The 15,177-nt window shown below is 39.9% G+C and overlaps 1 protein-coding gene and 1 long non-coding RNA gene across 3 annotated transcripts in view; one reads left to right on the plus strand and one right to left on the minus strand.

Annotated features, from left to right (window-relative positions):
- The window catches only part of BMERB1 (bMERB domain containing 1), a 48,230-nt gene that overhangs the window by 16,246 nt on the left and 16,807 nt on the right, over positions 1-15,177 (plus strand). The window contains exon 2 of the mRNA XM_032703460.1: positions 6,672-6,795. Within this exon, the coding sequence (XP_032559351.1) occupies positions 6,672-6,795 (124 nt within the window). The remainder of the gene's footprint in view (positions 1-6,671; positions 6,796-15,177) is intronic.
- LOC116794652 lies at positions 394-13,587 on the minus strand. Of its 2 annotated transcripts, XR_004359840.1 has the most exons (4): positions 13,502-13,587; positions 11,209-11,266; positions 1,961-2,047; positions 394-603 (listed from the first exon to the last, which is right to left on the minus strand). It is a non-coding gene; the product is annotated as an uncharacterized LOC116794652 (long non-coding RNA). The 2 variants fall into 2 exon arrangements; XR_004359839.1 differs by lacking the exon at positions 394-603 and having other exon boundaries at positions 829-2,047.

The following is a 15,177-nucleotide window of genomic DNA, read 5'->3' on the forward strand; positions in this document are numbered from 1 at the left end:
GGCTTATTCACAGGACCTAGCTGGTTTTTTTTCACCACCAAGTGAGGCCAGACCCTTTAAAGAACCATATGCTCTTATCTTAGTTTAAAACAGCTTTGGGTGCTTTCCTCTAACATCCTACTTGAAAGACTGCTTCAGAAAGTTATTGATTTGGGTAGTTACTAGTTTCCAGTCTAAACATATTCTTTACCTCTGCTTAATTTTACACCAGAATTATCATTTAGCATAAACAGTCCTTTCCTCCTGGCTAACCAAAATCTCCATCACCACAAGGAAATGAATGCCCCAATTTTGACAGCACCAAGTTAGGAGAATGCTGAAATCTGAAAGCTTAAGTGCAACGTAAAAGGAATAGAGTTTATAATGTAAATACAGGACAGCAGTATAGATTTGAAGATACATTGTCTGAATATCACATTAAGACCTATGCATCACATTAAATTTCTACAAGAACTCCAGCCTGGTGCTGATTCACAGGGTCTTCATTGTCAGAGCAGGATGAACAGCTATTGCCAGATGAGCTGTTTCTTCAGGATATCATTACAACCAAAATAAAGTCTGCTGTGCACAGAGCAGTTTCTTAAGACTAGAGAGATCTTTTTCCTGGGGGAAGTGTAAGATTAAAGGGTTGCATAATTACCCACTTAGGAAACTGGAACTGTCATAAACTGACAAAAAACAAAGCGAAGAATAATTACTGCTTATAAATTTTGCAGGATAACAAACAAGACAATTTAATTGCTGCTTTTTTTGGGAGAGGCAGGATCTTTATAGATCTTATCATTATGGACTTGTGCTGGTATATATATTTAAATAGGGAGCAAGGGCAGAAAATTAGGAAATTGGAACCATCATTTAACTGTAAAACTTCTAGTTAGCAAAGTATTGAAGACCATCCTTAATTAGCAATCACTTTTCCCACTGAATGTCTGTTTCTGCTTGGGAATATGTAGTTGAATGAGAAAACTCAAAGCAGGATCTGTTTCAGGTTGAATTTTTGAACCAGCTTTATTCCGTGCCATATGACTTGTTCTACAGAAGTGCAACATAAAAGATGGAAAGCAGCTAAGAATCTTATTTGGGCAGTGGGCAATTACAGGCACTTACAGCAGATGTGACAGGAGTCATTGTGTGCCATACTTTGAGTATAATACCATAGAAACCAAAAGGACTTTTAGAGTCAGAGGAAGGAGTTGAAATTCAACATTGTGAATCTGGCATTTATATTTCAAGAGAAATCTCAGTGAGACACAATAGAGAAAATCCTGACATGGAAAAGAACAGACTTCTGCCAACAGGCTTTTTGCAAAGGTAAATAATAAAAAATAAAAGGTCAAAGCTTGGAGATAAGAACAAGAACATACAGGATAAGCAACTAAAAGAATCTTTTTATAACCAGAGGCTCTTAGATATGGAACAGACAGGGCAGTGATTCTGGAAGTGCAGTGGGCAATTGCACGCAGTGCTTTTTATATTCTTTGCTCACATAATTTTAAAATGGGGTCATTTGGCAGATTGTGAGTGAGACACTTTTGAAGTGGAAACTCAGGTTTTAAGATGTCTAGGCTGTAAATCTGTGATAATTAAACAAAAAAATAAATTCATGGCCTGGACAAAATAAATCCCAATATTATAATTGTGCTCTTACACTCAGAGCACAGCTGACAGAACCATCTTCAGTCACATCAGATGATTAATAGACCTTGGGAGGAAATGATATGGTGAATGATCTCTGGTGGGGTTTTTTGTTATCATGTGGTGGTTCAAAGACTCATTCGAATTCTGTTGAATTCAACAAAATTATGAATGTCAGTTCTGTCTTAGTATTTTTCCTTCTTTCTGCATGCTTTTTTCCCCCCAGCAGTGACTAAAGGCTTTCATATCATAGCCCAGCTCCACAAAATTAATCAGGCTGTTAGCCAGTTTTAGAGAAAGCCAACACATTTCTGAAAAGCCAAACCTGAACTTCGAAGACATTTTCAAACTTATTCTTCTCCTTCAAAGGCAGAAATAGCTGCATGCCTGGAGGGCAAGTTACAGGTGACACCTGCAAAATAAAAAAAAATGTCATGGTAGCCTATTATTAGAAAACTGAAAGAAGACATTTCATATATTAAAGAAACAGATTATATTTGATATTCAGTGTTGAATACTAAAGAATTCTGAGAGATGGCCAAATACTGAATGAAAAGAGGCAGATGAATAGATCAAAAGAAAGAATCGTAGTATCCATACATGACTTCTTCCAAAGGTTGATGAATTAATACAGCATATTTGAAACAAAATCTTCAAAAATTGGTGTATTTGCTGTATAATAAATACGTCTTTTTAGGTTGCTTGTGCCTTTTCTAGACTTTACTAATGCTGTTACTACATCCTACAATCAGAAGATTTTAATTTTTATTACAAAAGAAATTAATCTATATCCATAAGCAATCTTAGCAAAAGCAGATCTCATCCTAAGGGATGGTAGAAAGTATTTTTTATTCTCTCCAGTTGCATAATAAAAATATTTCCACTGCAGCTCTTGCTGCAACAGTGATTTTAACAGTGATTCCAGCCATTACTGTGAAAGCAAGATTTCCTGTCCTCCCACAAATGGCAAGTTTAAATGTGGGATAATTCATTTTGATCCTCTCAGAGAGATGTACTTCTCTACAGGTTGTACCAGGGTGTCTCTTTACAGACTTGAAATTCTGATCTCTTGACCAAGGAGCTTCTGAATGGAACCCAGATGTGAAGGGACTGCTCTAGTCCCTTATCTCCTTATCTGCTCCTTATCTCAGAACATGAGTGATCTTTACAGAGCACAGCACGAAGCTGAGGTGGCCAGGTCTTTGTACCTCAGCTTTACTGGAAGCACAGATGCACCACAATTCCCCATGAATCAGAAAAGTCCCCTGTCTCCTCTTTCTCCTTCCCCAAATGACAGTTCAGAAGCAGGGATATTTGATGACCGGGATGTTTGACGACCATGACATTCCCAGAGATCCTGGCATTTAATCAGTTTTCAGTATGCATCTCTAAATCCTTCCTGCCAAGGGTTCCCTGGAGCTGCCAGATTTCACAGCTGCCTGTTGCAGAGCCAAGCTGTAAGAGGAATCAGCCAGCCCAGGGGTTTACTCTGAGACATGGAGCATGTGAAGAAAACAGCTTTGGGATTTCTAGGTGCCTTGCTGTCTGGCGAAAATGATGCCTGGTTTCAGCCAATATTTCAGAGCTCCAAGATTACCTCCTTGTCCAAGGCTCACTGCAGTCATGAGTGTTTCCATTAACCACTGTCCATGGAGGACCAGTGTTGGGTACAGGAAGGGTTGACAGACAAACCCTGTGCTGAGTCATGGCACAGCAGGCAGGGCAAGGACAGTTTCCTCCCTGGCAAGGGGATCTGAGCAAAGAAAACAGAGCAGGTCTGGTGCCAGTCACCAGGGTCAGCCACAGCCCAGACCTCCAGGCAAATCCCCAGTACGAGGCAGGCCCAAGGTAAAGTGAGAAATCAAATTCAGGTCCTCAGTGGGGGAACAGGGGCTGAGGGCCAGACTCAGCTTGTAAATCTGCTTCTGAGCTAAAGGAGGGGAGCCTCTGCTGAGGCTTCTCAAAGCCAGACACCTGCATCATGTCCAAACCAACTGAGCCCAGGCAGTCAAACCAGCAGGAGTGGTGAGGTGTGCTCAGCACCATGATAATCAGATCACTTCCACACTGGTATTGCCCTTTTCCCCTTCCCCCAGTCCAGCTATTTTAAATTGCACAACATTTTTTTGCCTCCTGGGGAGCCCAGGAACAAAATGCATTGCAGCTGTTTGTATTGTGTTTAGCTACTAGCTATATTTGTATGGTAATTCCATATAAAGCATTGAATAAGTGCTGTTCTACACACATGCCAAATTTAATAATTGTTAGGATTCACAGTAATAGAATGCTGCAGCAGGCTAGATTAGGAATAAGCAATTAGGTGTAGGGGTTTTTTTCTACACAAGTTAGTTATTGGCCACTGCATCCTGCTCCAGATGGGTTAAATCCAACAGGAAAAAAAAACAATTCTGAATACTTTTGAAGCAACAGTAAAAGGTATAGTAAAAGATCTGGCTGCAAGACCAGTCATTTGTGCCTCCAGGTGACATGCTAGTGACAAACTACAGGAATAATAATTATTCTTTTCATATGAACATTTTTTAATCTGGAATATTTTGTACTATAACGATTTTCTTTTTCTGCATTATGCAGCTATTTCAATTTCCACCAAGTGTGCTGTTTTTGAGTTGCACTGTGGTTCTCTCTTCATCCATCTCTGACCCGTGCCTCCTGCTTACTTACGCTTTGTCTCATCAACTAATAGTGATCTTGAAAGTCTTGATTTTGATACATGAAACAGCATTAAGAGTTTACTTACTGTGCTGTGTGTGCTCTATTAGAATTTAATATACTTCAGTGAAAAAGGATCATTTTGAGAATTTCACTGAATCCTTGAGAAAGCCCCAAAACTGCTGACCCGGATTTGTAACAAAACTTATCCATTAACAGTTTTTTAACAAAGATTATCTTATTATTGGATGATTTAAGGGAGTAGAAATAGGCCTCAAATTGCTCAGTTTAAATCCAATTCAGAGCAAAGACTTGAAATAATTTTCAGCTGAAGCACTGTAATTGAGTGGGCTGAACAGCCAGGTTGGTGTCCACGTTAGAGAAGCCGTGCAGCTCATCTGTGCTGCAGGCCTTTAAAGAACTCTCAGCAGTCATGGGTTGAACAAACACAGAGTCTCATTTGAGATGGTTCATCCTTGTCAAAGATGAAAAAAAAAAGTGGCAGAGTAGCCAGGCTATTACCTTTAACCTGTGCTGGAGCTCTTGTCCTGCTGAAAGACTAAGATGACTCCTCAAGGCTGAGTGACTGATAGTTTCCAACAGCAACAGATTCACAGCAAGAAAAGGATAAACAGTGTCCTGAGGGGATCCCCTGATCCGTCAGGTCCTATACTGGCTCTGCCACAGAGTTGCTGTGTCTCCATAAGCAACTCACCCCTCAGCTTTTCCTGCCTTTAGGCTGCAGGTTGCCTGCACTCTGCTTGGTATGTGGCGACCATGAGGGTAACAGTGACATAGGTTTGGGTTCCTACAGCATAGATTTGAGACCCTTTGTGTCACTGATACACCTCACCTTCTCCAAGCCTCTCTCTTTTACAAAGTTGACAATAATAAACCCCCTAGATTACAATTAAACCACTAATGGTTGTAGAGCACAGTGAGCTCCTCCCGCTCACAGTCATCAGTGCCCACACCGAGTGACAGCAGCAGGATTTTTGCTGTAATTACTGCTTCTTCACAGCGTCCCTTATTAAAGTGTCTGAAACTATTGACACCAGGTGTAATGCATTCTCCCAGTTCTCATTGTGTCAATGCAGGCTTCTTCTTAAGTTTTTGCAGTTATTGACTTAATAGGCATTTTATTTTTTTGTTGCTTTTCAACACAGCTGGCTGCTGTTCTATTTCTGGCTGGTGCACTGGGGATGAAATGTGATCATTAAGTTAATACTCAGTGTAACTATACCAGTCTGCATTTAAATTGAAGCAAAATTATGCATAAATAACTTCAGGTTTACTTCTTTAGTCCCTCTCATTATATGTAATAGCTTGATAATTTTATTTCTATATAGTAATTATTTTCATGCTAATATCTTTTTGTGCATGCAGTATTATTATTTTACTTGTTTCTTTGCCACTGAAAATTATCCTGAAGATTGCAGAGTACACAAAATAGTTTCATACTGTCACTAACTGTGACTGATCGCAGTGTTGTCTCCACTTTTGCTTTATGAATTTTGTGTCATTACCAGAAAAAAAGCTTAATAACAACATATGCTCAAAAATAGTTGACTACTGCATGTCTGCTTTAAATAAAATGAAATGTTATTTTCTTTCTTTTATGAAAAGTAAGAGACTTCTGAATCATGTCTCAAAGCACTAGAGGTGTCATTCCTCTCTGGGACAGAGTTAAAGGCCCAATGATGTTAACATAGTCTTCCTGAGTGGAGGAGCTCAAACCATTTTATGAAAAATAATTAATTATCCTTCAACACAGCTGCTGCCAGATAGGCCAGTTATCCACCATTTAGAAGAGAAATTCAGACACAGACTGGTGATTTGTGAGGATCACAGTGGTGAAGGTGTGAAGGGGAATCCTGACCTCCTCTTCAGGGGCCATGTCCTCACCCCTGTGCTCTGCTGCATTGTTCAGCTACATCTCTGAGTTTGCAGACAAGTTGTGAACTAATATCTAACAATCTCTACTTCCCTTCTCTTTCAAGCTCCTGCTGCCTTGCTTACATTTCTGATTCTCTTAAAAACACTGCATAATTTTGGATTGTTCTCAAAAATATTTCTCTGGTTCAAGCACACGTTGAGTGGGATGTGAAGGAGGATCTCTGACTGTGCTGCAAAGGGGCAGAGTAGACTCTGCTTGTCACACTAATTCACTTCAAAATGGTTACATTGCAAGTAATAAGCAAAATAGTAGAGAAAAGCAGTCAACATAGCACTCAGCTAGAATATTTTTTACTGCTTGTATTAATTACCACATAATCAGATAGCTCTGTGATTTAATTTACATTCCTAAAAAACACCATTAAGACAGCTTGACTAGCTTAATTCATTTTCTCTGCTTTCACACACAGATCAACTTGACATCATTTCAATGGCTGAAACAACAATGATGCCTGAGGAAATTGAGCTCGAGATGGCAAAGATCCAGAGACTTCGGGAAGTCTTAGTCAGAAGAGAATCAGAACTCAGGTTTATGTAAGTATCAATACTTCTGGGAAAACACTATGCAAAATTAATCAAAATAGGAAAGAGTGCTATTTGGAAGACTTTTATCTCCTTGACATTTAAAAGGGAGAAAGATAAAGAGCATCCCAGTTAGGTGAGCACTTGCAAAATGCCGTTGGGAAATGATTTTTGTAGTTGCAAAGGAAATTACTTTTTTTATTCAGCACGATTTGCAGATCTATTACTTACAAAAGGAACCTTTAGCAAAGTATGTGTCTAGAGAGAATATTTTCATGCCTGATTTCAGTCCTTTGTGGGAAGGATATTTGTCTGAACAAAATATCAACAGGTAGGGGATTTGGACCTTCCACAGTCTAACCTAATTCAGGCTTTATTCCTCACTTCATTAGTGGTCTTAGACAGTTCATGTTGCAAGAGAGCACACTGTGTTCTGCACTAATAGCAGCCCAGGTTTGACATTTGTTAAATGGAAGGCATTAAGTTATGAACACAAAACACATTGTGATATATCAAATTAAATAGCTATACTCCAAGAGAGATTCTCAAAACTGCCAAAAAGGTCAGGAATAGGATCCTCACTGAAGGTTCAAGAATATAAATTCAGTTCTGATGATGAAGTCAGTAGGTTTATATACCTAAATAATTGAATTTAGAAGATTAGGACTTACTTATTAATAAGAAGTATATTATTTTGAAGTCTCCTCTGTCTGTGAGTATCTGAGGTCAGAAACTAATGCCTTTGCTGACAGTCCAAGAACTTCAGTAGATCTAAAACCTGCTGAACTCAGACCCTTGGTGTTAATGAAGCTTCAGTAGTCTGAAAAAATTCAGTTGCTCTTTTCTCATGCTAAAGTACAAAGTACTTCGACTCTTACACCTGGAGGTTAATTTTATTGCCCTGACTTGCACTGCTGGAAGTTGAAAACCACACCCACAAACAGCACAGACATCTGTCTTTGAGTATTATCCAGAAGACTTCTGCCCAGAATCACTGCTTAGACACCTTTGGAGATAAGGACTGGTAATAGTGGCACTGACCTTTAATAATGCTGAAGTGGTATAAATAAAGTAAACAGGAAAGGTTTTGTCACACCTGCTCCTGACAGTCAAATAACTACTTGGTTATTGGTTTGTACATAAATTTAATCCGGAAGAAGCCTCATCATTGACCCTGCACTTCTCCTGACATTTTCTATGTCAAACAAAGTGCTGAAATAAACTGTCCCAGTGAATGAGAGCGATTGTTCTGTTTGTTCTGGTATCCAGTCTGTTCTTTTCATTTCCCTATGCTCCCACTCTTTACTCTGTATTGCCTAGCAGGTGTTTGAGTAAGGGATTTAACACAGAAGAGATTGCTTATTGAAAGGGGAATAGAACTGACGTTCATATGTGCAACAGTTCCCTTCCTGCCTTAAGTCTCCTCCTAACACACTGCCTGGAGCTGCCCAGGAGCATTCCCAGCTGTTCACTGGCTGAGGCAGGAAAGCTCTTCTGAGCATCAGAGGCCCCACAAGGCTTGGCCCCAGGTACTGACAAAGCAGGCAAGGGACAGAGGCAGCCACTGCCAGAGATGGCCCCAGTCTGTCCTAAGACACAGAAAGCCAAGGTTGTTGCTGCCACCACTGTCTTCAGCAAGAGGGACCGAGGTCTGTGACACTGCCACAGACCCTCTCATTCCCTCAGCTGCAACGAGCCAAGGTGACCACTTTTTCCAGGGATATTCACACAGCTTTCAAGCCCAACTGCTCCCTGCTCTGTGGCAGAACATCCCGATACTGCTCATTAATCCTTGAGGCAGTTAAATTCAGTTTGTTAGTGCCACTGAATGAAGTGGTGAGATAGCATCTGTCTCTGCACTGGGACTCTACCTGCAAACCAGGGCTTCACTGATCATGACTTTTCCCACCCTGTGTAGGCTTCCCATCTTTCTGCACCCATTTACAACAGCCAAGTTCTTCAGCCTCTCTCACTAACAAAGACCTCCAGAATTAGAACGTGCTTCCCTTAATAGCTTTTAGGAGTCAAAAAAATAGTCTATTTGACTTTATCTAATTTTTAAAAATGTTTTTGCGATTTATTCCTGACAAGAGAGAAGCATGTTGCTAGTGATACCCAAGCAATACAGCAGCACCCGTACTTTCCTGTCTTTCATGCTGGACAATTTACACTGACAGAGGGACTTGGCTGCATTTGTCTACAATGACAAACATCTTTTAATACCAAATGTATTTTAGTGACCTCTTGCTGAGATTAACAGCACAAGTCATGGTTAACTCAGTGGTCCAAGATTTGTATCTGTTTAACTAAGCAAATTGCATACATTCTAATACGTAGACATGTCGTGGAAGACTTTATACATGGCCATATTTTTTTTTCCAGTTGATTCCTGAAGTAATGCAATGCCACTGTCCCAAGACCAGAAGTCTGTATGTAGGTCATGAATTTTAGTAATTGATTTCTTCTGACAGGACTAGATTCTCCTGGGAATGACCTATACAACCAACCACAAGAAACCAAAAGAGCCGCCTCAGACAGGTTTAAGGCAGACTCGACTTTGAACACTGCTAACGAGCAGCACTACACCTACGCTCAGGCCACGGAGTTCCAGACCAGCTTTAATGAGAACCACATCTCTTTAGTTCTTGCAACTGCTTTAGCTTTTTCTTCAGTTATAAAAAAAAAGGATAAAACACACACATGGTAATAGAGAAAAATGTGTGGTATGTTTGTATTCTCCTTTTTTCCCCTCATGCTGTTAGCAACAGAATAGAAATTCTCTTGAGTTAAACTGGGCATTTTTTAGTTCTTATAAAAGCATGGACACAATGAAATAATTCTGTATCACACATCCAGCCACGGCTTACATTTCTAGCTACATTTTTTGAAGTAATGGTTCATTCTTCTCACTGTCTGTCTGTATGACTGATCTTTTTATTCACATGTAGTCAGATCCCGCTTCTCCTGGGAGAAGATACATCGTAGCTGTGCTCGGAATGTGTCACCAACCCTAACAGTGGCCATGGCTCCCTCCTGTCAGAGGCACACACAGCCTGTCAGCAATACTTACACGCACCAGCAACTACCACAACTCTTCACGGCACAGACACTGTGTTTAAAAATACTCACACTCAACACTAAGAAAACAAAACACTGCAAGCTAGACCTGCTGCTGCTGGAAATCAGCAAGCTCTTCCCATGTCGTAGTGCTGCAGGTTCAATCCATGAAAGGAACATGCTCTAAGGCTGCTAATTGAATTTACTGTTTTCCTTGAAGAAGATGCACAAAGAAGATCAAGATGGGATAATAATAAAACTCACTTGTACTGATGTTTAAAACAGCTCTGCAACAACACATCTTAAACTGTTATGTCAGCATTTTGCCCAAACAAAACACATGTGGCAGAGAACTGCTCCAGGATAGCATATCAGCCAGTAAAAAACCCTAACAAACCCATATAAAAAAAAACCCTAGTAAGCTCTAGATGTTCAGTGGCCCTGGAGTTGGTTTGCAGTTTTCACGCTTCTGTGTGTGAACTAGTAAAACCTATTCCTGCTATGTGAGATAATATAGTGTTCTCTCTGGCAGTTCCTCAGCTGTGATCTGTACAGCACGTGTCTCTCTTCAAGTGATACGAACACTACATGAGGGAGTCCTTAGAAAAACACAGAATTACAGAACAGTTTGAGTTGGAAGGGACCTTTAAAGGCTATCTAGTCCAACACCCTGCAATGAGTAGGGACATCTGCATTTAGATCAGGTTGCTCAGAGCCCTGTCCAGCCTGATTAATGAACTCTGTAGGACAACAAAAGGGATAAAATGAAACCTGTTGCTCATGCGTCACTCTACAAATGTTACATTACAGCATTCACAGTTGGTGACACTTCAGTATCTAAATAAAATCTTTACTGAACAGTTCATCATCGCTAGAAGAATCACTCGGTCAGGGTGAAATAAAGAGTGGGATGGTGAAGCAAAAAAAGCCAGATACTTAATCGTCATTATTTCACAGCAAGTTGTAAAGTATTTGAGAATCAGGCAGTGGAATTAAACCTAAGTATAAAAGGATTTAATAGCTTTAGGCTTAAAAAGTGGAACAGAGTAGCATTCAAAAAAACTAGACAAAACTATATGTAGGGGGTTTTTTCTCACACATATCCAAGCAGGCTCTGTGTCTCATCTGTTAGCCTGTGTCTGTCAAACATACCATTCATTCAACCAACCCAGATTTTCAGTTTTCAAAAATCAAAATGAGGAAAATTTCAATGACATTTGAAAAAAAATTCACATACATATCTGTAATTGAGTTAAAACATCAAAACTTGGGGTTTTTTTAGTTTCTGAATTCCCCCCCACCTCTTTGCAAGTCATACTGTGAATAAGCAAGTTGCTTTGTGCTGTACTAGATATTAAAATTACTCACGGTCTTTGCTCTGGACCATCAACAGAAAGGTTAATCTCCTCAGGAAGAATTTTTCCACCTTTAGAAAGAGATTTGAACAGTAAGGAACAGCAACTCAGTAATACTGCAGTCAGTCACCAGATAAAAATACATCACTTGCCTGCAGTTTTATTATTCTGGCTAAATAAGGGAAAGGGCAGCAAAAATTCTTTTACTAAGGGGTACACTTTATTTTTAAAACTTAGAAGGAGTCCCTCATAGGGCCCTTCCACTGCAGAGCCACTCCAGGCTGTGCAAACCTCTCACCCTCAGGGGTGAAAATGAGCCACACAAAATGGCTGCTCTGCCTGAGGGGCACTGCAGGGCCCCTGCCCCTGACACACAGTTTTGGGCAGTTTTTATCCTTCCTTCCAAACTCTGTGCACTGCCCTTATTGTCTGCCGGGCTCTGTGGCACAGGGGGCTGTGGGCTGCCAGCTGTGGCCTTCAAAAAAATGTGTTTTTCCAGCAACCACCTCCAGCGCTCCTGACTCTCGTGGGAGGCCGCAGAGCAATGGTGAGGTTGTTCCTGAAGGCCATTGTGAAAACGGGGGAGTATTTGGATGCAGGGCTGTTAAATGCACGTGTCCTCTAGCTGTTCTTCAATAAAACCACTCACTTGCTCAGATCACCCCAAGTGCAGCACCCAAGAGGGCCACGTCCCCCTGTCCGAACGTGACCTCAGTGCAGTCTACAGGGCACAGCTCTGAAAATGAAACACTCAGACAGCTGCTGACAGCTTCCAGAAATTGCGTCATTCCTGGCTGGTGAACAACACACACAGGTACTAATATCCATCAGAATTATTTTAAAAGATATCTGTTGCAATTTCACCACATCTCTATACCAGGCCCACAAATGATGTGCTGTCCCCAGTCCCACAGAGCAACACATATTGTTTTATAGTGACAGACCAAGAATTCACTGTTGGAGGGGAATACTTGTATTCACTCTTAGACAAATACAGATATTGCCAGTCTGCCTACCACTGTAGTAAAAAAAACTTCCTCAAAATACAGAAAAAACAATCTGAGAACATTGGAAACAAGTTTTACCCTGTTTAAAAGTGAAACAGCAAAAAGTGTTAAGGCAGAAATGTCTATGCAGTTTCAATACATGTGATTTTTCTCTTATTTGTACTGCTTTGCAGTCCTTTGTACACTCTTTTGTCTCTGCCTTGCAGAGAGAAGTGGAAATCCCTTTCTAGTGCAGTATACATCATGTGAGACCGCATTTCAGTAATAAAAAACTAAAGTGCTTAAAGACAGTGTGATCACATAAAGATACATTTAAACACTGTGACTTTGTGGAACTCTGAAGCGAAACAAAAACATACAGTACAGAAACTCTAATTGACATCTCTATTTTTCAAATTTGTGATGTTTCTTTATTGCAGAACACAGCTTTTTAATTCTGCTGGGTGGAGCTCAATAAAATTAGATGTGTGACAGCATATTCTTAGATGTCCTGTGAAATTTTTTGATTTGAAAAGCAAGAGAAGCAGCTGAACTCTTTTATCTGTTTAACAGAATGTTTGCTGTATACCACAGTGAAATGGTTCTTCCTGTAGTGTATACTTTATAAGAGACCAGCATTCTGATAATTCTTGGTTTTCTTTTTATGGATAAAAAGAAATTTTTATTTCCAGCTGAATACCTGCTTGCTATGAAGATTTACCTGAAGTTTATATGGAACCAATTTTCAGATTATAAAATCAAGCCTTCCTCAATTAGGTAATGCCACAATTTACATTGCACAATCTATTTTAGCTCAGGCAGCCACAGTCACAGCAGAGCAGATGCCCTGTGATTTGGTCTGTAATTACATTATCAAATCCTATTTTTGTCCTGAGACCCTGCCTCACTTAGTGCCTAGGATGAACCTCCTCAGGATTTGTCCATGTTATGTAGAAATTGTGGCTGTTTGTAGCATGTCTCCTTCAATGCTTCTAATTCTATGAAATTTCATAAAATTATGCCAGGAGCTGTTGTGACCATCTCCAGCCAGCCCAGGAAATGAAAATATAGCTTGAAGCCATCATATGCTATCTCCAGCTCTTCTGGGTTTATTTTTAGAATAGCTGAGAAGTCTGCATGTATTGATATGAAGGAGACAATATGTACGGAAAAGCACCAGATTATAGCTTGCCAGCATTCCCCCTCATTTGCTTCTCAGGCTTCTCTCAGCTTATTTCTTAAAATGCTCACTATAAAAAGAGTTTTGGGTCAAACTGTAAATGTTCAATCTGTCTGTGCTGTTAAAGAAAGCAAACATACCACTTCAGAACATGCACACTCTCTCTTCCTTCCTAATTCTCCTGTCCCACTTCCTTTTTTTTTCTCTTTCCTGGTGAGATAACAGACCTAAAAGCTGAGGGAGCTGCTAAGGCAGCATCCTCTTTGTTGCACATTTAATGTGTTACTGCTATGGATGTGTGTGTCTTCAGAAGCAGTGTAGAATTCACATCACTGGGGGCATGGAAATCTACTGTGCTGAAAGACATGATTGTAAAAATGGATAATGCATGTGTTAGCTCAGTTCAGCTGACAGAGACAGGCAGCAAAACTTCAGACCTCTCTGTGATACAAATCAGATCAAAACCGAACTTCAAAATCATTTGTAGTGCAAAATTCATGCACTTTAAAATGCATTAGCATGTTTGGACCCAGTAAATATTAATAGCATAGGTGACATCACCCACAGTTACTGCCTATGCCTGTGAAAAATGCCTATAAAACAGCATCCACTGCCATCATGAAACACTTTCTTTGGGAAATCTGCCAGCACCTGATACTGCTGGCTTTCCAGATGGGAAGCAAAACTTGAAGCCAGCTATGTTGGATGACCTTGAACTGAAACTGTGGAAGTTGCTTCCACCTGTGACAGCTGTGTTGGGATGGTTATTTCTGCCACGCAGGTGATACTGAATGGCAGTTTTTTAACGTGTCGGGAATAGAAGATATTAAACAGGAAGCACTATTAGGTTGCTTTAGGCAATTACTGAAAACATTGTACTCGTTAAACTTTTTTAATCTGTAAAAATATTATCAATATAACAAAATATTTGCTTAATGTCTGTGTGGTCATTACATTACTAAACTAATACTATGAAGAAGCCAAATTCACTTCCACATTGACTTTGCAGGATTAAAATTGTCTTTGGACACTCTCACTACACACTATTAGATGACTCCCTCTTGTCCAGAGTGCTTATAATACCTACATCATCCAAATTCTCCATAGATCTATTCATGTTTTTTACACTATTATCTTTGCTTACTTGAAATCCAAGACCTTTTATGTAGATTAGTTTGTTGTAATTTAACTTTGCCCTGGCAATAAACTCATCCCAGTAGTCCCACAGCTTCATTACCTGTCCAGAGTACATCGTTAATCCCTAGTTTAGTTTTTTTCCTTGCTTCAGATCAGCCTTACTTTCTTTTTACGTGCCTTTTTAACCTTTTTTTCTTCTCCCAGTTTGCAAAAACCCCATAAATCTCTGGTTTACTGCTGTGACATTGATGCATCCATTGCTAGTAGTAGTAGAGGTGAGATAGTCAGTAATGGTCATTTTGTAGGGTATTGAGTATAATGGTAGAATTTCAAACTTAGGGCAAATTCATGGAGAAAAAAGTATAATCCATATTCCTTCTAAGAACAGTAACACATCCACAGAGGTCAGATAAGAGTCTCACCGTTACGTCTCCTGCAGTACACACAGCACATTGGTATTTTAAGTACAAAAAGGAATGTCTGTGGATTGCCTGGCTTTATGCAACCACTGCAAAGGGAAGCAACACCAAACCACACAAGAACTGCAGAAGTGAGAGGTTAATTCCTTTGGTGATGATAACCTTAAATAAACCAACTTAGAAACTCTGTGTTTTAATTTAAATGAATGCAGTAAGTCCAGTAGACAAAAAGTGGGAACAGGAAACAGTCTCTCATTACT

The sequence above is a fragment of the Chiroxiphia lanceolata genome, chromosome 16, assembly GCF_009829145.1.
Source record: "Chiroxiphia lanceolata isolate bChiLan1 chromosome 16, bChiLan1.pri, whole genome shotgun sequence".
Classification (NCBI taxonomy): domain Eukaryota; kingdom Metazoa; phylum Chordata; class Aves; order Passeriformes; family Pipridae; genus Chiroxiphia; species Chiroxiphia lanceolata.